Source organism: Protopterus annectens, chromosome 7.part0 (assembly GCF_019279795.1).
Source record: "Protopterus annectens isolate FY-2018-M chromosome 7.part0, PAN1.0, whole genome shotgun sequence".
NCBI lineage: Eukaryota > Metazoa > Chordata > Ceratodontiformes > Protopteridae > Protopterus > Protopterus annectens.
In genome coordinates, this window is record NC_056739.1 from 1,247,966,426 (window position 1) to 1,247,990,869 (window position 24,444).

At 36.4% G+C, this 24,444-nt stretch overlaps 1 protein-coding gene across 1 annotated transcript in view; it reads right to left on the bottom strand.

The window, feature by feature from the left end:
* The window catches only part of MEGF11 (multiple EGF like domains 11), a 4,956,374-nt gene that overhangs the window by 2,973,425 nt on the left and 1,958,505 nt on the right, over positions 1-24,444 (bottom strand). The window contains 1 exon segment of the mRNA XM_044077861.1: positions 12,905-13,027. Coding sequence (XP_043933796.1) covers positions 12,905-13,020 — 116 coding nt within the window. The 5' untranslated portion in view covers positions 13,021-13,027.

Sequence of the window (24,444 nt, forward strand, 5' to 3'; positions counted from 1 at the left end):
GATCCATTACTTGGCTATTTCACTCCATTTACCATAAACACTAATGTGCATACTGATTTACTTCTATGATGATTTGAACTTCATTTGAAAGTTTTATTTTGCATTTTACAGCACAAACACTAAGACATCTGCTAAACAATGCAATGCAGTCTCACAATGAAAACAGACTTAGCATTAAAACTTCTCTGCCCTTGAAACTCACATTCATTGAAACAACACTGAAACCCACATTCAAAGAAAATACATTTTACCAGTGGCAGATAAAGATTAATTATGGGCTGTTTTCAAATCATAGGACCCTTGCATATGAAACATACATGTGCTCTTTGATACACCTGCCTATTGTTTTGAACATTTTTCCAGTAAACTATGAAACAAAACGCATGCACCATTAATGACAAAACTGCCCAATTCAGAACATCTTTCCAGTAAACAATGAAACAAAATGCATGCACCCATAATGACAAAACTGCCCAGTTCAGAACATTTCCATCATAAAAGCCTACTCAAGCTTCTACAGTCCACCATTATCAATAAATATGCACAATTCTACAGTCCACCATTATCATTAAAAATGCACAATCTCTGAAAAAGCAAAAAAGTCATCTAAATAATTCCACATTAAATAAATCTGTAACTAATGAAGAGGTTGCTGCTAGCAAACATCTTTATATTTCATGGTTTCATCGAAAAATAAAGTGTCTGATGCCCCTGAGGAATAAATTGCCTATATTACATTAAAAATGATAAGCTAGTAATATTGCAATAGGAAATGGATGGCAAACTGATAACAGGCTCATGGTTAGTATTTTAACTTTTTCAGTACGGCAGCATTCACCCCTTGTGGGAGTAGAACCAACAACTTTCTGCATCAAAAGCAAGTACACAACCTGTTGTGCTATTAACAATGCAAGTTGACTTAGCACAAGCAGTACTAAACTTTTCTTCCACTGCAGCTCTCAGCTCCTTGTAAAATCTACTCAATACTCAACTGCATCTCAACTTCACAGCACAAAAAATCTGGAAAAAGCCAAATTTATTGGGGGGGGGGGTGGTCAAAAGGCCAAAAACCAGGGACACATTAAACATTGCTTGTATAATCTTGGAAAGTTGCTAGAGTAAAATGCTGTGTTACCAGCATACATTTTACTGCCAAGGTCCTTGTGCAAAAGAGTGAGAGCAACATACCACTATGCCAAATCAGCTGCTTTGTGAAAGAAAAATGCTGTGTTACCACCATGCATTTTACTGCCAAGGTCCCTGTGCAAAACAGTCAGAGCAACATGCCACTACGCCAAATCAGCTGCTTTGTGAAAGAACAGAAGACTGAAACTTAAATGGCTATCATTTAATTAATTCAGTTCTCACCATAGCTGTCAACCTCTTAGCCCAAAACACCTGGGCAAACCCATTAATGAGGGAATACAGCCCTCAAACATATTCAGTGAATTCAGTTCTTGCCATAGCTGTCAACCTTAGCACAAAAAACCTGGACAAAGCCAATAATGAGGTAATACAGTCCCAAAAATAAGGACAAATTTCAAATATTCATCTTATAAACCTAGGTTGTGTTACTATGTATTTTCTGAAGAATATGAAGTCTGAAATTCAAATGCATGTCAATTTTACTTCTGACGGAACAAAAACAATTTTCAGCAGAGGCCCAGGGAGAAATACTGCAGACACATCTTTGTAAAATGGCAGGACATCAGAGCAAATCCACACAAACACAGGGATAAGATGCAGACTCCACACAGAAGGCACCCCAGCCAAGAATCAAACCAGAAAACCTATAGCTGTGAGGCAACAATGCTACTACTACACCATCAAATATGTAAGGAATTAAACATTCAGAAACCTGAAGTCTGAAATTCAAATGCCTGTCAATTTTATTTAACATTTATTAATCAGGACAGTCTGACTTGGAACAAAACAAAAACAATTTTCAGCAGAGGCCCAGGAAGAAATTATGCAGACATGTCTTTGTAACATGGGAGGACACAAAAGCAAACCCACACAAACACAGGGAGAAGATGCAGACACCACAAAGAAAGCACCCCAGCCAAAAATCAAACCTGAGAACCTGCAGTTTTGAGGCAACAATGCTACCAGTGCATCATCAAATATAAAGCATTGCAACATTTAGAAACCACAGATATTATGAGGACCAGATCAGATCAAATATGTGGCAAAAATCTGCAATTTTTTTTACAAATGGTGGTGGGTAGGGAATTCAGGTCTTTAACACCTGCATACAAGGTACAGGGTTCAAGCCTGAGGTATTCCCTACCACACCACCATGAGTCTAGCCACCAGTATATAGCAACTGGGGCATTTACACACACACACACACACACACACACACACACACACACACACACACACACACACACACACACACACACCCTTACCTGTAGTAGATCTCGTAGCTGCAAACCTGCTCCAAATCCCCGTCCACACATAAATCCATAGCTGCAAACCAATCCCTTCGTGCCATAAATCCATAGCTCCAAATCCATGAGACCCCACCCATACACAGCTCCAAATTGAGAGATCTTCCTCCGACGAGACTCCAGACTGCTGATGTTGCAGTCCGACTCTGATAAGTTTCCAGCGACAGTCTATTGCACTTACAACTGCATAGACTTCTGGGATCTTGTTCTTACATGTTTCCCAGTCTGGACTGCTGCTGAAACAGTCTGTGTATGCTCCAGACTGTCTCAGCAACAGTCTGCGCATGCTCCAGACTGTCTCAGCAGCAGTCCGGACTAGTGCGCATGAGCGAAAGTCTGCAAATTTTTTTTTTATCTTTTAATTTCTTTATTTTTTACAGCTGGGGGGGGCTGCAGTCTGGCAGTCCAATAGCACGGGCCATTCCTGCCTGGTGTACTCTAAATAATCTAGTACTGGTACATATTTTATGATACTTGGTTGTTTATCATAATTAAATGAAGAAAGTGGGAGTAAGTAAAATGGGGCATTTGCCGAGTGTGATGATGTCATTGCTTATGCGCAAAAACGTTGCAATGAAGACGAACACAATGCTCTCATTTTTAACATTTCTAACTTTTGGAAATAGAATATAATACAATGGGGGAGCAATATAAGTATATCTTAAGTGGATTACACTCTCTGGATAAGTTTTACAGTTAAAAATGTGATGGGAAGAAGTCTAGTTCTAAAATGGAATTTGAACACATGGCATGGGTAATTTGCATTTTAAACTGTAATTTTATTTACACTGTTAGAAGTAATAGGAATGTATAGAAGGTTAGACCTAAATTTGTTATAGTAATAATTTTTAAGTAACAGTATATATCTGAAGCAATGCATACGATATAGTGCAATATGATTTTAGCATTTGCTAACATTTAGCATGATTTGTTTGCAGTTTAAATTGCAGCTTTATTTAATTTGTTGGAAGTAATAGGAATGTATAGAAGGTTAGACCTAGATTTATTATTGTAATAATTTTTAAGTAACAGCATATATCTGAAGCAAAGCATATAACATAGTGCAATATGATTTTAGCAAAGTATATATAATGAATAGAGATTTTAGTATCATTGTAATAATGATGTTTAGCGTAATATATAGCATTTGATATACTGCTGATAGAAGCAATGCTTTGAAATGTTTCTAAATATTTAAATGCTTGTAGATGCCTATGAATGCTTTGATTGCTGAATAAGATTTTTAATGTGCTATACAAAAATTGCATTTAAAAGCAATACTATGCAATATAGATGAAGGGACTGATGTTTTTAAAAGAGGGTGTGTCTGAAGCAACTTGATTGACTGGGAGTGGTCTCTCACATTAATGAGGTACACAGGGATAGCTTTAAAAACCTTTCTGTGTGTGTTTTTACATTTGTTTATGGTCTGAAGAAGCCACAGACAGTGGTGAAAGGGCTTACTGAATATTAAAGTTCTTGGTTTATTTTATGTAGTCTGGAGTATATAATACTTCGTACAACTGCTACCATATTTTTCTTTGCAGTGATATTTTCTTACTTTCTGCTTCCTCTGGATCATCATAGCTCAATTCATGTTGTCAAATGTTTGCCTCCCCTCCACAAAATAACACTAATGCATATCTATCAATTGTGTCATGCCCTTTGTCATTCTTTTAGCCATTATAGACATGAACACTTTATAATCATGGTTTAGAATTGAAATGGGCCTGTATGAAGCTGGATCTGATGGGTCTTTACCATCTTTAGGTATTACAGTTACCACATCTTTCTTCCTGAATGTTGATGCTTCTCCTTCTATCCTAACTGTTAATAACTACTCTACCTCTAACCTCGGTGCATTTAATTTTAACATAAACATTTCTGTTTGTACTTTACTTTGATTTCCACATGTCCCTGCTTTCTACATATTTTCATAAAATTACCAAAATAGTTCTAATACCTGTACAGGATCACTGGTTATTTTCCTTCTTATAGGCTCTCTAAGTCTGGCAACAACCCTTTCTACTTTATGTTGCCTGAGTTGTGCTAAAACTTTAGTGTTCTGAAGTTATTATCAAAAATAATTGCTTAGCAGTAATATTTCTGAACTCATGCATATTATCTAAGTAGTCACTTATTTTCTGTTTAGCAATCTGGAGTTGAGCCTCTTCTTGTTCTGTGAGATTCCCCATAGTCTGCAGTACTTTAAGCTTTGTCAGGCCCTCTGAATAATTTTTATTACTTCTTAACCATCTCTGTTTTTCTTTTCTTTCTACCCTACTTTTTAAACTCCACTTTCATTTTATCGCACTACCTAGCTATGTTTTCTGAAGAAATGTTTTTCCTCCCTAATAACTCCCAAATTATTTGACTACCCATTCTTTAAATTCCTCTCTGTTTAAAAGACAGGTGGGGAAGAACCAGCGTTTCATTTTTATTTCATTACCCCTCATTTGTATTTTAGTTATTATTGGCATGTGATCTGAAATAGTTATTGAATATGTATCAACATTTTAAAATAAATGCACATGTTCCTGTGAAATCTAATTTCTGTCTAGCCTTGCCCAGCTTTTGTGCCTTTACTCTCTCTTTCCCTACACTCCTACCACTGAAGTCACAACTTCCATACCAAATATTTTTATAAAGTTCTTCAAAAATCTGTACTCTTTTGTTATATTTCCCTTCTATGCCCCCCAAATGCATTCTCGTTGTTACAAATCAAATTTCATTCCCTATCTATAAGTAATATTCCCTGCTGAAAGCTGACTATTTCTCCCAGAATTTTCTTAAACTCCACTGTAGCAGTTTTAGGTGGAATATAAATGCATGCCAGTGTAATCCTCCTCCCTTGCTAGTAGTCTCTTACTACTTATCTACCATTATCTTTTTTCCTCTTCTATTGCTATTGGAGATCCTCTAGCAATTAATAAGTACTCCTGTTTTCCTTTGTCCTAGATAATCTGCTAAATAACCATCCTGAAACCCTTTCTTTATCAAATTCACATGCACAGTTTTTTCCAAATGTGTCTTCTGCAGCATGACTATTTGCACTCTGCATTTCTTAATAAAGTTCACTTACTCTTTTTTGTATATACCTGTGAGACCATTCACTTTTAAAGATAATATGGATAATGTTACCATTATGGTAAGAAGTTATTATTCCCACCTGTAATGTATAACATTTAAAAAAAAACTTTTTATTAATTTAAAAACAAGTCTATAATAGTTTTTTTTTAAAAAAAATGTTTACTTTCAGCTTTTGTGTTACATGCACACACTAATGTTTGGCAAGTTGATCTTTTATACAGTTGTTTCTTGTCATATACATTTGAATCTATGGCACCTAAAACAAACAAAAAAAACCCACACTCCAGAACACCCCTATAACCAATTAACTAAATACAAACACACAAACCTATGTGCATATTCAAATAATGAAGTTTAGCCCTCCTAACAGACACAATTGTCCAAGACTGACAGCCACACTCACAGGCTTATAGTGACCTATAATGAAGGTTATCCATGCTAAGAATCATGGTACAGCCTGTGCTTCTAGTTACACTAAGTGCTTTTTGGTTTTGCCTTTTCTTTATTCCTCTCCCAGATGTAGAAAACAACTTGAATGTTTCCAGAAAACATTATCTTTCAGCCACTGGAAAAAAAAAAAAAGTATTTTATTTTTATTGCCCCTTATCAGCTCATCTTCATAAAAACACGAGAACCAGATACACCATTGCCTTCAGGTACAAGCTCTTCATATTGCACTGCAAACATTTATTTGCTAAAGGAAATCTTTTCATTACATTCAATTTTCTTTATTTACTTTCTTCCACTTAAAATTTGATATTATATAAAGTCGAAGGCCTTAATCCAGTCATTCCCCTATGCAAAAATTAAGAGAAAGTGTATCAGTTTTACTTATAGCATGATCTGTATACTTTTACAACATGTCCTTCACCTCAGCAACTTAAGATGACAGCGTATTATCTTAAACATGTTTTTGTCTAGGCTTTCTTCACCTTTTACATTGCAGTGCCTGCATTTCTTAAAACTAAATTAGCAGAAAAAGAAGGAAAAAAGGACACCTGTTTACTTTAGTATCTCTATAACACAAAAAAACTATAAATGCTTCAGTATATAGCATGCAGTATATGTCATGTTTTATAAAAATAATGTTAAGAACATTTTTATTTTACTTACAGTTACCTATTTACTTCCCTTTTCCCGCTCCTTAATGCACTTCCAAACATTAAGAACATGAAGCAGGGCATATGCGTTGGAGTGCCCTGCAAGTTTAACAAAGTCAAAAAAGTCCAATATTTCCAGGCTTTCTTGTCACAAATCTGACTGACACTTTTTTAATCTCACAATTACTAATTATTTCAGAGTTGCTGGTTTACTTCCCATTGATGTCCATCACCCAACTCCAGTCTGTAGTTCATTTCCAATGTACCCCTGGTTCTTCTAGTTAACACCTGTGTTCTTTACTGTCCTTTGGAACATTGGAAACAGTTTCACTGTCAGCATCTCTCTTTCAGTTTTATTATCAGAAAAATAAGAATCAGAGTCCCCTTCTGTTTGATAGCTCACTTTTGTTGGACAAACGTTTGTATTTCTCACTTAACATTTTCTGCATCGAAAAAATGACTTTGACCTTCAAGGAATACATATTCTAAAGATACCTAGATATACCAGCTTGAATCTCACACCTGCTTCTCAACATTCCCTGACTGCAGAAATAAATTTACTCATCTTCTGCCTACTGTACCGTTAGCAATCATTTTCCCACAAACATTCTACTGTCTCCAACTTTTAGTACTTTGTCCTTCTGCTACAGCTTTGCCAGAATCAACTATTTCTGCTAGTAGGATTGCATTTTTACTACGGCCAGGTTTGGAGCATACAGACAATGTGCCCTTTCAATAAACAACTCCTGCTGTGGAATACCAGTTCAGTTGCTTATTTGTATTTTCATAAAATTAATACAGTCTGTTCTTTCCAGTTTCTCTGGTACAACAGAAAATCTCATGTTTTCCCCATGTGCTCTTTCCTCTAATTCTACCATTTTTGAAACATCTCTTCTTGAATAGGTTCATACTCAACCAGCCTTTTCTTCATTTCAGCCACTAATTTTCACAGTTTTATCAGCTCATTTGAATATCTATTTAAAGCTTCTTTTTTAACTTAAGATGACAGCGTATTATCTTAAACATGTTTTTGTCTAGGCTTTCTTCACCTTTTACATTGCAGTGCCTGCATTTCTTAAAACTAAATTAGCAGAAAAAGAAGGAAAAAAGGACACCTGTTTACTTTAGTATCTCTATAACACAAAAAAACTATAAATGCTTCAGTATATAGCATGCAGTATATGTCATGTTTTATAAAAATAATGTTAAGAACATTTTTATTTTACTTACAGTTACCTATTTACTTCCCTTTTCCCGCTCTTTAATGCACTTCCAAACATTAAGAACATGAAGCAGGGCATATGCGTTGGAGTGCCCTGCAAGTTTAACAAAGTCAAAAAAGTCCAATATTTCCAGGCTTTCTTGTCACAAATATGACTGACACTTTTTAAATCTCACAATTACTAATTATTTCAGAGTTGCTGGTTTACTTCCCATTGATGTCCATCACCCAACTCCAGTCTGTAGTTCATTTCCAATGTACCCCTGGTTCTTCTAGTTAACACCTGTGTTCTTTACTGTCCTTTGGAACATTGGAAACAGTTTCACTGTCAGCATCTCTCTTTCAGCTTTATTATCAGAAAAATAAGAATCAGAGTCCCCTTCTGTTTGATAGCTCACTTTTGTTGGACAAACGTTTGTATTTCTCACTTAACATTTTCTGCATCGAAAAAATGACTTTGACCTTCAAGGAATACATATTCTAAAGATACCTAGATATACCAGCTTGAATCTCACACCTGCTTCTCAACATTCCCTGACTGCAGAAATAAATTTACTCATCTTCTGCCTACTGTACCGTTAGCAATCATTTTCCCACAAACATTCTACTGTCTCCAACTTTTAGTACTTTGTCCTTCTGCTACAGCTTTGCCAGAATCAACTATTTCTGCTAGTAGGATTGCATTTTTACTATGGCCAGGTTTGGAGCATACAGACAATGTGCCCTTTCAATAAACAACTCCTGCTGTGGAATACCAGTTCAGTTGCTTATTTGTATTTTCATAAAATTAATACAGTCTGTTCTTTCCAGTTTCTCTGGTACAACAGAAAATCTCATGTTTTCCCCATGTGCTCTTTCCTCTAATTCTACCATTTTTGAAACATCTCTTCTTGAATAGGTTCATACTCAACCAGCCTTTTCTTCATTTCAGCCACTAATTTTCACAGTTTTAACAGCTCATTTGAATATCTATTTAAAGCTTCTTTAATTTTATCCAGCCTTTTGTTATATGAGTTAATACACTCCTTCAGTGTTTCGTTTATTTTAATCAGCTCTGAGCACATTTGATTTACTTTTTCCTCTAGAGTACTGGAGTAATGTCTTGCACCAAAGCTGGAGCTTGAACTGCTTTTTGCAAAACTGCTGCAAGATTGTTCTCAGCCAGTGATTTCTCCTCACTTTTGTGTCTGATTTTGTTTCAGGTCTCTAAATCACTTCTTTGCTGTCATCCAGGCAGTTCACTCACTAGCCAATAGCTGATATTTACTCAAAAATACAAATTCACTTACTCTTTTTTGAATTTCTGTTTTCACACTGGGGAACTGAAATGTACTTGTTATTCAGTGTGCAGCTATCTTGGAATTCCCCATGATAGGCACTTTCTGTGTCCCAATGGGAGGGTGGCCTAATGGTTAAGGTGTTTGCCTTACAAACACAAGGTGCAGGGTTTGAGTCGCACAAGGGATAATTGGCTAGGCTTAAAATGGCTTGCAAGGGCAGTTAGCTTAGTACAAATCTATGAACCTATAAATGTGGTGGGTACCCCCCACACCCCCATATTTATGTATATACCAACTGCATGGTCATATAAAGGGGACGTTAACAGCAAATTTACTTTGTGGAATTAGCACTGACTGAAACAGCGCTTAAACTGACAGGCTTTATTTATATAGTCAACATAACCTGGTAGTCTCACTAAGCCATTGAGCACTTCATAGGGGAGTTACTGTTTGCTACAAAAAATAGTGAACTCATACTTTCTGGCACAGGTCAGTTTATATAAAACAAGATCATTGTCATTGTAACTTAAATTTTGGTTAGTGCTTTGTGTTAAACTGCAGGGTCAATACAAAGTACATGAATCCATGAAATTACCATTACTAAGATGGGGAAAATGTGCCCAAAATTCAAATACATTATAAGGGCCATGTACACTCATCTGCTACTCACACATACTCAGAGAAAGTAGTGGAACACACAAGTAATAGGATATTTTACTGGACCAACACAGATTTAACATTGCATCAATATGAACTACTGGACAAACAAGAGCTCATCATCAGGAACTAATAAGCTACTGAAATTAAACACAGTGATTTAGTATCCACTTTTACTTAGCAAGGGGGAGCAGAGTATACAGATTCTGTATGGCTAAAAAGACATCTGAAAAAATAACATAAAAAATAACAGCTCACAATATCAAACCAATCAGCACTAACCTATCACATAATTATACTTCCATGGCAGTTTCACTCCTACAACCCACTACCTACAGAAAACAATATCCAAGGTTTGTGTAACTCTGAGGTATTGATAAGCAAGGGTCTCAGCAACTCTTCTACAACCCCTTCCCTAATATCTTATATACCTCTACAGTCCCCAATCATCACATTTTTATCAGTGTTGCTTCTGACCACAGCAGTCCTGAAAGCCAATCCCCGGGCCTAACACACTACCAACCCAGTGGCCTCCAAACACTATGGCCACTTTCAGTTAGTGTCTGTGTTCAGACTGTAGCAAAACAGACATATCTGTCACACCCATTTTTTTCACAGTTGGCAATTGTAGCATTACCCCCCCCCCAATAATTGGGAGAACATACTAGAATAATATATGCACATTAGTAGCCAACTGCATAAAAGAAAGGAAAATATGCCACCATCTGGAAAAAATGGAGCTTGCAAAACTAGACTGCACCCCACCAGAATCTTAACATGAAAATATATGTGAGTCAGCAAATGTGTATCATTTTTGGGAGAAGGGAGAAAGGACACCTCATTGGTGTTTAACACATCACTTCTCTCCTACTTGTGCTAACATCTCTTGGGTGTTTTGCTTCTTTTAAATGAGGTAATTATCTCCTTGCTTTGCACTATTGAGTACAGGTATACTAATGCTAGTGAGATATGATTAGTGAAGACCACTGCGACCAGAATGCTTAATTCAGTTTTAAACTATTTCTAGTAGTGCAAACGTTCTCTGAAATTCTGTCAAATATATTTTTTCTAATCACTGAAGCTTTATTGCCTGCATACCAAAGGCCTCATATTATAGCAATGGTGTCTAAGCTCCAGTTCATCACTAACCCACCTAGTGTTGTTATTCATTATAAAGTGAGATCTTACAGCTACAGTCACCCCAGAATGATGGGGCTTACAAATGCAATTCTTCTGTTATCACGCCTTATCTTCAGATTTTACATAATGCTATAACTTGCTGCTCTGGCAAGTCAAGCATAGGAGTAAGTAATTGGTCCTTCCTTAGGCAGAATAGCCTGTAGAATGTATTGCCCCACATTAGTCACTGCTGCCAGTGTACCCCTTGTCATGGACTGCCCCGGGTCATAAGCTGATACTGTGTTAAGAAGCAAATGTGTGACTTATTCTGCCATGTTACCAGGGCAACCTGCACATCACATATTTCTGAATGCAAACAGTATGTATAAAATGTATATGTGACAAACTAAAATAACTGACAATGTAATTAGTGAATGCCTTTCATTGATTATTTTAAGGACATTGCACCTTTAAATGTATTTGCTCTAAACAGTCAGGATCAACTGTGCATCTTCCCTTATACAAGCAAACAAGACGCTTCCACACGACTACATATCCAACTACATCACAGAACTACTTTTCATTGCTTATAATATAAACAAGGTGAACTAACCAAATCTAAGACTACATTAAAAAATACATCTGAATATATAAATCATTTTCAATACTGGCTTGTTTCCCAGCAGAAAAATGGTTGCTGCAAAATGTTTCATGTGATTAATTAACATGTAAGTAACAAAGTCATCTTGACCAATATGACCAATCAATTTTGGTATTTAATTTTTGTTTCTCCTTGATTGGGTCCCTGTGCTACTGGCTTTGCTCTTAGGAAATCAATACACACAGCTTGTGATCTGAATGCATTTATACCATCTGTTCTATTGCAAAAGTTACTTTTTAATGAATGTATGTCTTTGTTTGTAGCAGATCTCCCTTCTTCCCACAAAATGCACAAATGTATGCTTCATTATAATACTGTATTTACTCGTCAGATAAGTTAGTGAAACTTTAAAACTATTTTCCTGTAATAAATATATAGGGAATAATATGGGCAAGTGTAATAAATACGACTGTCCATCAAAGGAATTAAATGACATATGAGTCATAATGGAAAAGTTTGAGAAGCACAGGCTGTATAATCCAAATCAGAGACCTAACAAATCATGGACAGATTGAGATAAGGCTGGCCATGTCGTCTTTGTTACTGAACACAACCTATTGCATTTTCAAGGGAAAATTACAGCGTATATTCTGTGACAAAAAAACTGTATCCCCTTATCATTGATACTTCATTATTTATATCCATGTTCATATTCACGATAAAGTATGATCATCACCATTGGACTCAATAATGTCATAAATTGATGTCTTCATCCTGAGAAAGTGAAACTCAATGAGACAGTGCACAGAATTTTAAAGGTAAACCTATACACCACTGAACTATCACATGTATGATGCATGCTAACTCCCTTCCCATGATCAGGAGACAGAAGCTTAACTAATAGCCACTTGCCATGTTATTCCGACCAACACTTTACCTTTTCTTTGTGGCCCAGAGTCACTCTAGCAAGGAATACGATTCACAGCAGCTTTAATTCTCTGTTATACTAATTAAACTAGGATTCTGAAACTACAGAAATCTGTAAACGACCTCAGCCATATTCACTAGAATAATATTTCAATTTTTGTATGTGTTTTAATAGGCACTACATCACTGCATGTTTTTGCTTATCATATTTGATATACTGCGATTATTATACATTTTTCTGAGTCTGCACTCAATGAGCTAGACCCAGGGCCACAGACTAACTCATTGTTATGAATGTCATAATAAAGGAGCAGTTATTCGATACCCAAAGAACTTTATAATCTGCATCACTTACAAGAGAGATCTAGATAATATTTAGGTATAGCTGTTTGAAAGGGGACTGTTGAGCAAGCATATTCACTATAACAACTATCAGGAATTCAATGCATGATTACCTTTCCCAGTGACTGCAGACATTAGGGTCATCTGGATTCAGAGAATGAGATGCCTTCAGCAAACAGTACAGAGCCAGAAGTCTTAGAAAACAACCAGAAGATGGAGAAATCAACATTCTGAAGCTAGAAAAGAAAAACACATCCGGCAATTAGTACATAGAGATGCAACCCAACACAAAGAGATCTAGCCCACAAGAGAATGTGGTGTTATGGAAGTGGTACAAATGTTTAGAATACAAGCAATACAACTAGGCAAGCAGGCAAATATAAATCAATACATATAAACCAGTTGTACGTATCCATTGTTTTATTATCATTACACCATTGGTCTAACTGGCCCTTCCAACTAATTGCAGTCTGTAAATGTATATTTTATCCCAGTTCTTTAGGATTATTTCTTAATCTAGATCTGCTTGGAGTACATTTTACAGTAGTTTTGAAAAATTACATCCAATCTGAAGAATTTGGTCAATGTTTCTACATTTGCTTTTTCATATGTTATACCATCAGATTACTGTCACAGTCCTGAGATCCCACTGTAAGATCATCTGCAATTTAATGCATTGTATCAGTTTCAACATGCTGAAGTCTATGTAGTCAGTTTATAGCATCATTGCCACAGGTTTATTTCCCATTTCAGTCCAATATGTATGGCATTCAAAATGCAACAAAGCATAAATCCTAAATAAATATATTTATTTGATTTGTTTGACAATCAGGTAAATGGACTGGTCTAAAAACCTTTTCCACCCATGGTCCAGTCCACAGCCATTGGCTTTACTATAAGGCCCAGGTGAGACACATAAAGAATACAACAGCAGTAGCAATTCAGTATGTCTATCAAAACATGCAGTATCTTGATTTGGTTCACAGCAAACAGTGAGGGCTAAATCAGTGTAATGAATGTCCCATTGTATAGTTTGGGCTTCAAAAAATTGCAGCATCTCCATGGAGTATCTGCACATGGCATTCAGTGTAAGGCATATAGCAGTGCCAGTAGCAGGCTCATCTTTAGTTCTAGGAGATCAGAAGATGTGAGTTTTATTATAATTTAGATGACTGGAGTATTTTTTCATTACTGACAGTGCAGTGTATTATTAGGGGGGCGCTGCACTCCTGAGAATGACATCCCTTGAATGAGTCATTGAGCCTCAGCTGCTTGTGTCTGTGGTAGTTCAGGTGGATGTAAACGATCTCATGGCACTTACCAAAAACCAGTAGGGGAATGTCCGCTAGTCAGCATAAATACCATCTCACATCTCCCCAGAAAAGAGGCTGCTAGCCTAGTGGGACTAATCTAGTCATCAAAGATTTTTTTTTTATTTTCATTTTTAGTTTTCTTTTGTTAATAGGATAAAGAGGGTAAATGAAATAAATAAATAAAATAAAAAAATAAAATAAATATTGTAAAATACCAACGAGAAGTCTACTGAGTTGAAGTACTAGTAGTAACAGCACTTAACACTGGAGCAGAAGTATAGCAGTAAGAATTAATCTGTACTTTCATTTTACTGCATTTTTTTACTAATGTCCTTTTTTGTTTCCATTGCATCTGTTGTCCTCTGGCATCCAACCTGATGACATTTTGATTTCATATTCATTTCTGTTGCTGTGTCCCTTATGCCTTTGATAACCTTTGAACACATATGCTAAGTATTATTTCTTATAGTAGAATAGGAGGAAATTTCTTGCCTACCTGTTACTCAATTACTTTTGAAACTGAGAAGGAAGGTAATTTGGTGTGTTTTAAAATGCAGAAATTTACAGTTGTGTAGCATTCATTTTCATTCTAAAGACAGTCCTACCACCAGGGCTTTTTTGTAGCCCTTTTTGATTGTCACTCAAGTTTTACATCTGTGTCCATGTGCAAAAATTTTAGTGAATAGCTCTGTCTTCTCTATATTTGAGGTGTGCAGAGGGACAATGTGGGGCTCTCCATTCTCTCCAGCCCTCTTTTTCTTTATAGAACAAAAATATTAAACATGGGGGAGGTAGTATATAAGACATGAAGACTAATGTGTTATTTTCTGCATATGACTCTATACTTCTGATACGAATCCCTGTATGAGGCTTCCCTGTCATAGTCACACAGAAGCAGGAATTCGCCAGTTCATAGATTTTCTTAGGTGGTAGTAATGCCCCTCAACTAAAAACCAGGTGGTAATTTATTCTATGTTGGGGTTTAGGACCCATAAAGTACCTAGGGATTTTTACTTACATACCATAATTTTGACTGTGGTAGACTTGACTCTGAAACCTGCATAGGGAAAAATTATTCGGGTTAATACCTGGAACGTGTTACATATTTCTTCATCAAAAAAATAGAAGCAATCTGTATTTTTCTGGCACCTTTGCTTTTAGACATACGCCTGTTTTGGCCAGTGATGGATTGATGGTGATTATCTCCATGTTAACGTTTCAATTTGTGTGGGATACAGGGAGGATGCATCTGAATGACCATACTGTCTCTGCCCCAAGGTTTTCATTTTATTTATTTATTTATAGTTTGTTTGCCAGGATAGTCCATTGGGCCATGAGGAGCCTGTTTTCAATAGAGTCCTAGGGAGAAGAGCTCCAGAAAATTACAAATTACAGATTTAACATAAGAATAAGTTATTAGAGAAATGTAACTAATAAATCAAATATGTCCAGGCTGTAATCCAAAATGGGTTGATTTTCTGCAAGATAAGTTTATTAAGCGCTTTCAGCTATGCACAGCATAGCCTTCATCAGAATACATTGCAAATCACATATTGCCTCATTAAATAAAAATCAATGACCAATCACAGACATACAACAATTAATTAATTAAACAACCACCACTGCACTACTTGTTAACTCTTAGAGCAGTATTGTCAATTGTGTTCCACACAAAAATTGTACCCAGTTCACCACTAAAAAACATATTCTGTTTAAAAACCTAAAATATAAATTCAAAAATCATCACTTGTTATAAATATATAGTTTATTTCTTGTTTATTCTTTCCTGTAAAACTGGGACAATGGAAATGCTTTCATTTAAGCCTGGGGAAACATTGCTGCTGTTCTAAATTGCCATTGTGTTTCATTTTTCTTTAATGCGTTCTTCCAGTCCCCCCCCCCCGACCAGGATTTAATTTCACCTGCTCTCAATTCCAAATGAAAATTTGATGAAGGAGGCACAAACTGCAGAATGTTTATATAATGCACTTGTTTTTTTTTGTTTTTAATGTCATTGATGTGTTCAGACATCCTATTTTTAAGTGCCCGCTCTGTTTTTCCTAAATAGAATGCTGTGCAGGACTTGCACACAGCTATGTACACAACACCTTTGCTCATACAGTTCCCATTTGCAAACACTACCTTACTTTTCATCCTGTTATCCAGGACTATAGATTTGTCTTTGTGTATGTAACAACATTGCTTACACATTCCACAGGGTCTAGTACCCTTGCTATTCTCCTTTATGGGTTCTAGTTTACATTCTAGGAGGCTCTTAATATTATGGCCTGTCTTGTTGACAAATTTAGGACTCTCTCCCAACTTCTTATATATTTCTTGATTGATTTTGAAAATTGTCCGATTCTTATTAATTATCGCCCATAGTTCCTTGGTGGTGGAATTATATTCTAGTACACAAGCTCTCTTGTATTTATCATTCACCTTACTGATTTCCAAATTGTTATTTTGTAATCCCACCCCTAATAATGGAAGGTAATCAGTACCCCACTTGTGTTGTACTTCTGAAACAATTTCCTCAACTAACTGTTTGGGATACCCTCTCTCTTCAAACATCCACTGTATTTTACTTAACTCACCTTCTAAGTCATCATAATGGGAAGTCATTCTTGCAACCCTCACTGCCTGTCCCTTCACTATCCTCCTTTTTTGTGCAGGAGGGTGATTACTCCCAAAATGTACATACGTATTGCAAAATGTTGGTTTCCTATATATACGTGATCAAAATCCATCCATATCCTTGATAATTTGTACATCCAAATAATTAATACTAGTGAAATCATAGTTGAAAGTAAACTCTAAGAAGTCAGTTGTTTCAGTTTGTGCCTCCTTCATCAAATTTTCATTTGGAATTGTAGAGCAGGTGAAATTAAATCCTGGGGGGGGGGGGGATGGAAGAACGCATTAAAGAAAAATGAAACACAATGGCAATTCAGAACAGCAGCAATGTTTCCCCCAGGCTTAAATGAAAGCATTTCCATTGTCCCAGTTTTACAGGAAAGAATAAACAAGAAATAAACTATATATTTATAACAAGTGATGATTTTTGAATGTATATTTTAGGTTTTTAAACAGAATATGTTTTTTAGTGGTGAACTGGGTGCAGTTTTTGTGTAGAACACAATTGACAATGCTGCTCTAAGAGTTAACAAGTAGTGTAGTGGTGGTTGTTTAATTAATTAATTGTTGTATGTCTGTGATTGGTCATTGATTTTTATTTAATGAAGCAATATGTGATTTGCAATGTATTCTGATGAATGCTACGCTGTGCATAGCCGAAAGCGCTTAATAAACGTATCTTGCAGAAAATCAACCCATTTTGGATTACAGCCTAGACATATTTGATTTATTAGTTATTTTTCTTTTGTTGGGTGTTTTTAGACTTTGGTATAGTTATTAGAGAAATGTAATGTGCACAAATGAAGCAAAATTAAATAAATAGAAAAACACATATTAGTAGAGTGCACATATTAGTACAATGCAATAAGAGTAATATTTACAGAGTCAAAGTTTTTAACAGTTTAACATATTAGCACAATGCAATAACAGAAACAGTCTAAATTTTTTAACAGTTATGCTAACTCATGCAGTTAATTTCTAGGGTACTGAATTGTACCATTCTAGGAGTTATGCTAATTTCTAGAATTTATTCGGGGTACAAAACAATGGGAGGCTATTGTGAATTATAGCTTATAGAGAGTAGCTATAGTGTAGGGAGATTATGTGGGGTGGGAGCAAAAGCATTCCCACAGTGAAGTTAGGAGTGCGTGAAGTAAAGTTTTGAATGAAGAGAGTCTGCTGGTGGTGCGGATGACAGGTGGGAGGGAATTACAATGGCATGCTACAGAGAAGGACATTAGATGTTTGCCTAGTGGACGGGCAGGTTTATGCAGTTCAATTAGATTTTGGGAATTAGATCTCAAACGTCTATTTGGTTGGTGCATTTTAAAGGTGGTGGCAAGAGAGGGACAGAGAGAGGGGGTGAAAATAAGTTTGTGTGCTTGGACAAGTTGAATATAGATGAGGTAACTGGACAGCTCAAGCTAATTCAGTTGGTGTAAGGCAGTGCAGTGATGGCAAGTGGATCTCTGTCTGGTTGCAAATTTTGTTATTTATTATAGCAAGAGGAGAATTTAGTCTTGAGGGAGGATTGCAAGTTAGTAAGGATAGAGACACTATATAGGAGGAACGGGATAAGGTAAGTGTTGGCGAGGGTGAGCCTAGTGGAGGGAGAGATGTAACAGTTCTGGCGGTAAAGCATGCCTATTTTTTTGTGTGGTTTTTTTTTTTATATTTACTTGTAGATGATTATCAAACTTTAGCTGGTCATCGATCAGGACTCCTAGTAGTTTAGCATTAGAGACTATTTCAAGATGAATATTATTTTGACTGGCGACTGAAAATGAGGTTTTATCTAGGGAAACAGTAAATATCATGAGTTTAGTTTTAGTAGCATTGAGTGCTAGATGGTTGTCCATCATCCATTGCTCAGTGGAGGAGAAGGCATCTTGGGTTAATTTAACTAGGGAGGGTATAGAAGAGGAAGAGCAGATTATTGTTGAATCGTCGGCATATTGGACAAGGTTGGCATTTGGGATGGCTTGGTAAAACTTGTTTATGAATATATTGAATAGAAGGGGGCCTAAAATTGAACCCTTGGGGCCACCTGTGGGAGTATTGAGAAAAGGGGAGGTGGCTTTCTTCCATCTGACTGCTTGTTGCCTGTTTAAGAGGTAACTGGTAAAACAGTTAATAGAGGAGTGGGATAGATTTAGTTTGGAGAGTTTAGTGAAAAAAAGGTTATGAGAGAGAGTGTTGACTGCCTTAGAGAGGTCAAGGAGGAGAGTGGACATGATGTGGCCAGTGTCAACGGGCCTTATTAACTGTTTCTAGGAAGGAGACAAGAGCTGTGGTAGTGCTGTTGTTGAGTCTGAAACCATGTTGAGTAGGGGGTTAGAAGTTGGTTGTTTATGAGGTAAGGTAGAAGTTGTAGATGGATGCATTTTCGAGAGGTTTAGAAATAGGGGATAAGATAGTGATAGGTCGAAGGTTTGTGATATTGTTATTACCACCTTTGTGGAATGGAATAATAAAGGTCTTTTTCCAGAGCTGGGGAAGTTGACATTCAGCAATAGATCAATTTATAAGAATGCAGATGGGAAGAGCAATGCCTTCTGTGGCATCTGGGCCGGGGTCCCTAACTGGGGAATCTGTGTTGAAGCTTGTATGATTGCTCATTTTGTTTTCTGTTAAACACCTGTAGGTAAGTAACTTGGTGAGGCTGGAAGTAAATAATCTTAATGCAGGCACTCCTTGGGTATTCCTTGGTACCACACCACCCTTCCCAAGCAACTTAGGTTCTGGTACCCTGTAGTGGTGACTTTCAAATGTGGTTCTGCAATTGCATTGAGGGGACATTGACAGATGAAGCACAGTGAATTGCCATTAGGGAGGAGATCCAGATTATTAAAGGAATTGTCTGGGTTAGGGACATTTTGTGACATTTTACAGCATCTAGGTGGGAAATGAGTTTTCAGTCCTTTAAACTACTCTAGTATCAGTACAGGCTTACAAGCCAACATTGTTTGCAATATTTAAGACTAATAGATGCCTTTAGGTGCTCAGGCCTTAAGAATACCTTGAACCTCCTGCTTTTTGTTACTAGTACTATGTATACTTGGGACATTTCTGTTTAAGCTTATGGGGTTTATGGAATTATGATAACCCAAGTGGATATGAAAACAAAAACAGTTTTGAAGAAAGTTGCTATGGTCACAAACCCAAGTATCAGTGAACAGAAAGTAGAGAAACTGCCCAGTTTGTTATAAAAACTTAAATGTCATATTTATTTTTAAGAAAAGGACCTGCTGTTTTGGTTGCAAGACTATTAGATCGCAGCTTTTGGTGTTCATCTGAGGTTTCAAGATGGATATATCTCTCTCCAAGTTGTAACTATAAGGATGTTAATCTGCTGCATAAAATTTCAGGTTGTCCTGATGTTAAAAACTATGGATGCATTTAGGAGCCTGGATTGTGGATTGTTTTAATTCTGAGCTTTCTCACCATAGGTTTTCTTTACACTCTGCCATGTCAGCCTGAATTGACTATATCTTCTTTTTTGTCTTTGTCTTTTACAACTTTTCACACTAGTAAGGTTTTATACAGCCTCTAAACTGAAGAACCTTCAACTGCTCACTGTTTAAGGTCTGCATGCTTAAATGAATTGCAAAAAACTGTTCTCATATTCATGTTTCACTGATGAGGAGTTTGACACTTATGAAGATACGCCAGTTGAGTATTTTTTGCCCCCCCCCCCCACCATTGAATTAAATTTGGAATGATGTGGAGTAATAACAGTGATGTTTCATAAATGCTCAAAACTGCTATTGATTACTGGTGACTGATCAGCTTGAATGACAACTGAGCTTTAATGAAGTTCAGAGTGAATTAATGAACGAGTGAATGAATGAATAAATACATGTAAAAATGTTTCCTTACAACTCTTCCTCCTTTTTCCAATCATGCTTTTGAACTTAGTAGCTCTACAGTTGTCCACCCCTTCTACTGGGTTGGATGATACCAAAGGGCCAACTCAAACATACTTTCTTCACACCAAGAATAATGAGACTGTCCCTGATTTCCATGCATAAACAAATGCAGTTATGTTCTGGGTTTAAAGAAGCATTACTGTTTAAGGTCCAAAACTATGATCACCTTTTTATATAACAATAACTTTTAATGTAAGGAAGATGTGTGTGTTTAATGGAGTTTTATGACATTCAGTCAGGTAGAATTTACTGCATATGACATATCACAAGATTATATTAAGGTTCAAGTATAACTGCATTTGGCTGAGAGTATGTTAAAGTACACTACACCATATTACAGCTTCATCTTACAATAATGCTACAACTAGACTGCTCAGGGGATCCATGGTGATGAGAAGAAAGGGGAGAAAATATCTATATACATATAGCTATCTGTGATAACATCGAAATATCATAACATGGAATGGCATATGGTCGAGACCATATGATCTAATTGCCAGAACGTTGAACAACACAAAAAAAACCCTAAATTTTTGCCAGGAGACACCCCCACACCCCCTGCATATTATATATACCAACTTCAAGCTTGCACTACAGTGAGGTAAAGGATAAATTCCCTGTTACCCACTGTACCATGATCTCCATACATATTCTTTAACATTCTGGCAATTCAATCATACAGTCTTGACCATATTATGTTTGTCGTTGTGGAATTTTGATCTTCTGACATGGACCCACATATACATATACATATACATATACATATACATATACATATACATATACGGATCTACTTTAAATCATCAACTTACCAAAACATCAACTAGTATAACAGTGAGATAATGACAGCGAAAGTTTAAAAGAATGAACTCCTGGAAGGGCATATTTCACCTCCAGGAAACTAACCACTTGGCCACCACTGACAAAAACAAACTCTGAAGCAAAGTAAACACCCCCCTTACTAAATATGCCATCTGCAAGATCATACCACAGTGGAGAAAAGAGCAAAGTTCACCATGATGGCCAAGTGGTTAGTTTTCCAGAGGTGAAATTCACCGTTCCAGGAGTTAGTTCTTTTCAACTTTTACCAAAAAGGAACACTCCTCTCAGTACTCAAACCAACAAAAAAACTGCAAAAGGTACTGATCCAAACAGTACAAAGGACTGACAAATAAAATGAAGAAACACGTACTTAGCAGGCAACCTTTTATTTAAATGCTTTCGTCCTAAGACTTCCTCAGAACTTGTTACAAAAAACAAATTTTCTAATATACTTTTATACCCCTCTTAATTAACATCCACACCTATCTTGTTAAAATCAGTTAATTACTTTCAATTAACAAAACTACTTGTTAAAACTTAGTGATTGCTCTCAGCATAGCAGTGGTTAAGGGTGTCACAGTATTCAAAGCTTTTGAAGTTAAAAAACAGGGTCCTTACATGTTTATTAACTTTGTAGTACATGGGAGCAGGTTAAGCTCCATGCACTACAAAGAATTATGATCAGATGTTTCTAATCATAACTCTGCTTGCTATGTGCTACTGATATGGATGTCAAGATTCACCTCTTAAGCTTCATTCTCAAAGTGACTTTCTTAAAAGTCTTCAGACATAGCTTTGTATATTATTTCATGTGATTGTTTGTAATTTTTTTTTTTTTTTTAAACTCATGATATGTAATTGATATTTGTGCCATAGGCTTCAGAAGTAACTGAAAAGAGTCTGAGGACAGTTCACTTACCCAAGCAACACATGGGATTTTAGAATCATCCAATGGGTAACACAATCAAGTAAGAGGTCAATCCAATGTAATTTCTGCAGGAGTGTTATACACTAACAGGTTGCATTTACATATACAGCAATATACAAATTTAATTTACAAAGGAGCAATGAAAAGCTGTATACAGTTATGAATATAGATAGGATTCACTAACATTTATAGAATAAGGTAAGAGAGCTCGAAAGTTAGGGGTTGGTGATTGTCTGGCGATCTGAGAGAGTCATTCATTTAGGGTGTAAACATGAACAGAGCCAGGAGTCATCTAGGTGCTGTTTTAGGTTGTGCTTAAAGATAGATGCAGAGCTGTCCTGTTTTAGTGGGATAGGCAGAGAGATCCACCGTCTGGTGACATAAGTTGATTATAGTGAGTCTCCAACTGTATTACAGGATTTGGAAATTATTGGTAGGCTCTGATTACCTGAGCATAGGCAATGTGGTGGGAAGTAGTGCTTGAGAATGTTTTGTAGAGAAGGGCATGTGTGTGATTTGTGTATTATTTTGTGGGCAATTTGAAGTTGAGTGAATGTAAGGTGATTAGGTAGTTCTAGCCAGTTGAGCTTCTTTAGTGTTAAGCAATGGTGTGTACGGTAGGATGCATTAGTGTTAAGCAGTGGTGTGTACAGTAGGATGCATTAGTGTTAAGCAGTGGTGTGTACGGTAGGATGCATTAGTGTTAAGCAGTGGTGTGTATGGTCGGATGCATTAGTGTTAAGCAGTGGTGTGTATGGTAGGATGCATTAGTGTTAAGGAATGGTGTGTATGGTAGGATGCACTAGTGTTAAGTAGTGGTGTGTACGGTAGGATGCATTAGTGTTAAGCAGGTGTGTACAGTAGGATGCATTAGTATTAAGCAGTGGTGTGTACAGTAGGATGCATTAGTGTTAAGGAGTCATGCGTACAGTAGGATGCATTAGTGTTATGCAGTGGTGTATATGGTAGGATGCATTAGTGTTAAGCAGTGGTGAGTACGGAAGGATGCATTAGGTTTAAGCAGTGGTGTGTATGGTAGGATGCATTGGTGTTAAGCAGTGGTGTGTACGGTGGAATGCATTAGTGTTATGCAGTGGTGTATACGGTAGGATGCATTAGTGTTACGCAGTGGTGTGTATGGTAGGATGCATTAGGGTTAAGCAGTGGTGTGTATGGTAGGATGCGTTAGTGTTAAGCAGTGGTGTGTATGGTAGGATGCGTTAGTGTTAAGCAGTGATGTGTACAGTAGGATACGGTAGGCTGCATTAGCTGCATACTTAGATATTTTGCTAAAGCATGACTCTAATTTATTTAGTATGGTGGCTTTAATGTTGGTTAATGTGGGTGATACGTAGGGAAGGGAGGGAGAATGTAGGATGATGCTAAGGATTTTCTTGATGTCTCTCTGAGACAAGAGTTTGTTTTATAGAGGAAGCCCACTTTTTTATCAATTTTCTTGATAGCCTAGTGATATACAGGTCAAAGTTTAGGTTACTGTCTATTATGACTCCTAGTAGTTTGTCCTTTGTTACAGTTTCTATGGTGGTGGTGTTTGTTGAAGTAATATTAAAGGACTTACAGATATGGGTGTGAAAAGCATTTTTTTTTGGCATTTAGGATTAGCTGATGAGCCTTTAGCCACAATTCTATGGAAGTGATGGAGTCTTGAGTCATTTGCTGAAATCCAAAAACTAGAATGGTGGTACAACACAACAATCAAAGCTGACTGGATAAAAAACCATTATTGTAGTAACATCCAAGTAAGCGCTTTCGCGTTATTACTAATGCTTCTTCAGACTTTACATTCCACAATCAAAAATTCATTTAAATACCCTTGCTCTATTTAAAAGAGCCAATCAAAGCATGTTGCAGCTTTAAAGAATCATTTCATTCTATTAATAACATCCATATAACCTCCTATTAAAATACTATCATGATATAAAACCATCAATTATGTCAAAAAAAAAAAAAAAATATATATATATATATATATATATATATATATATATATATATACATATATA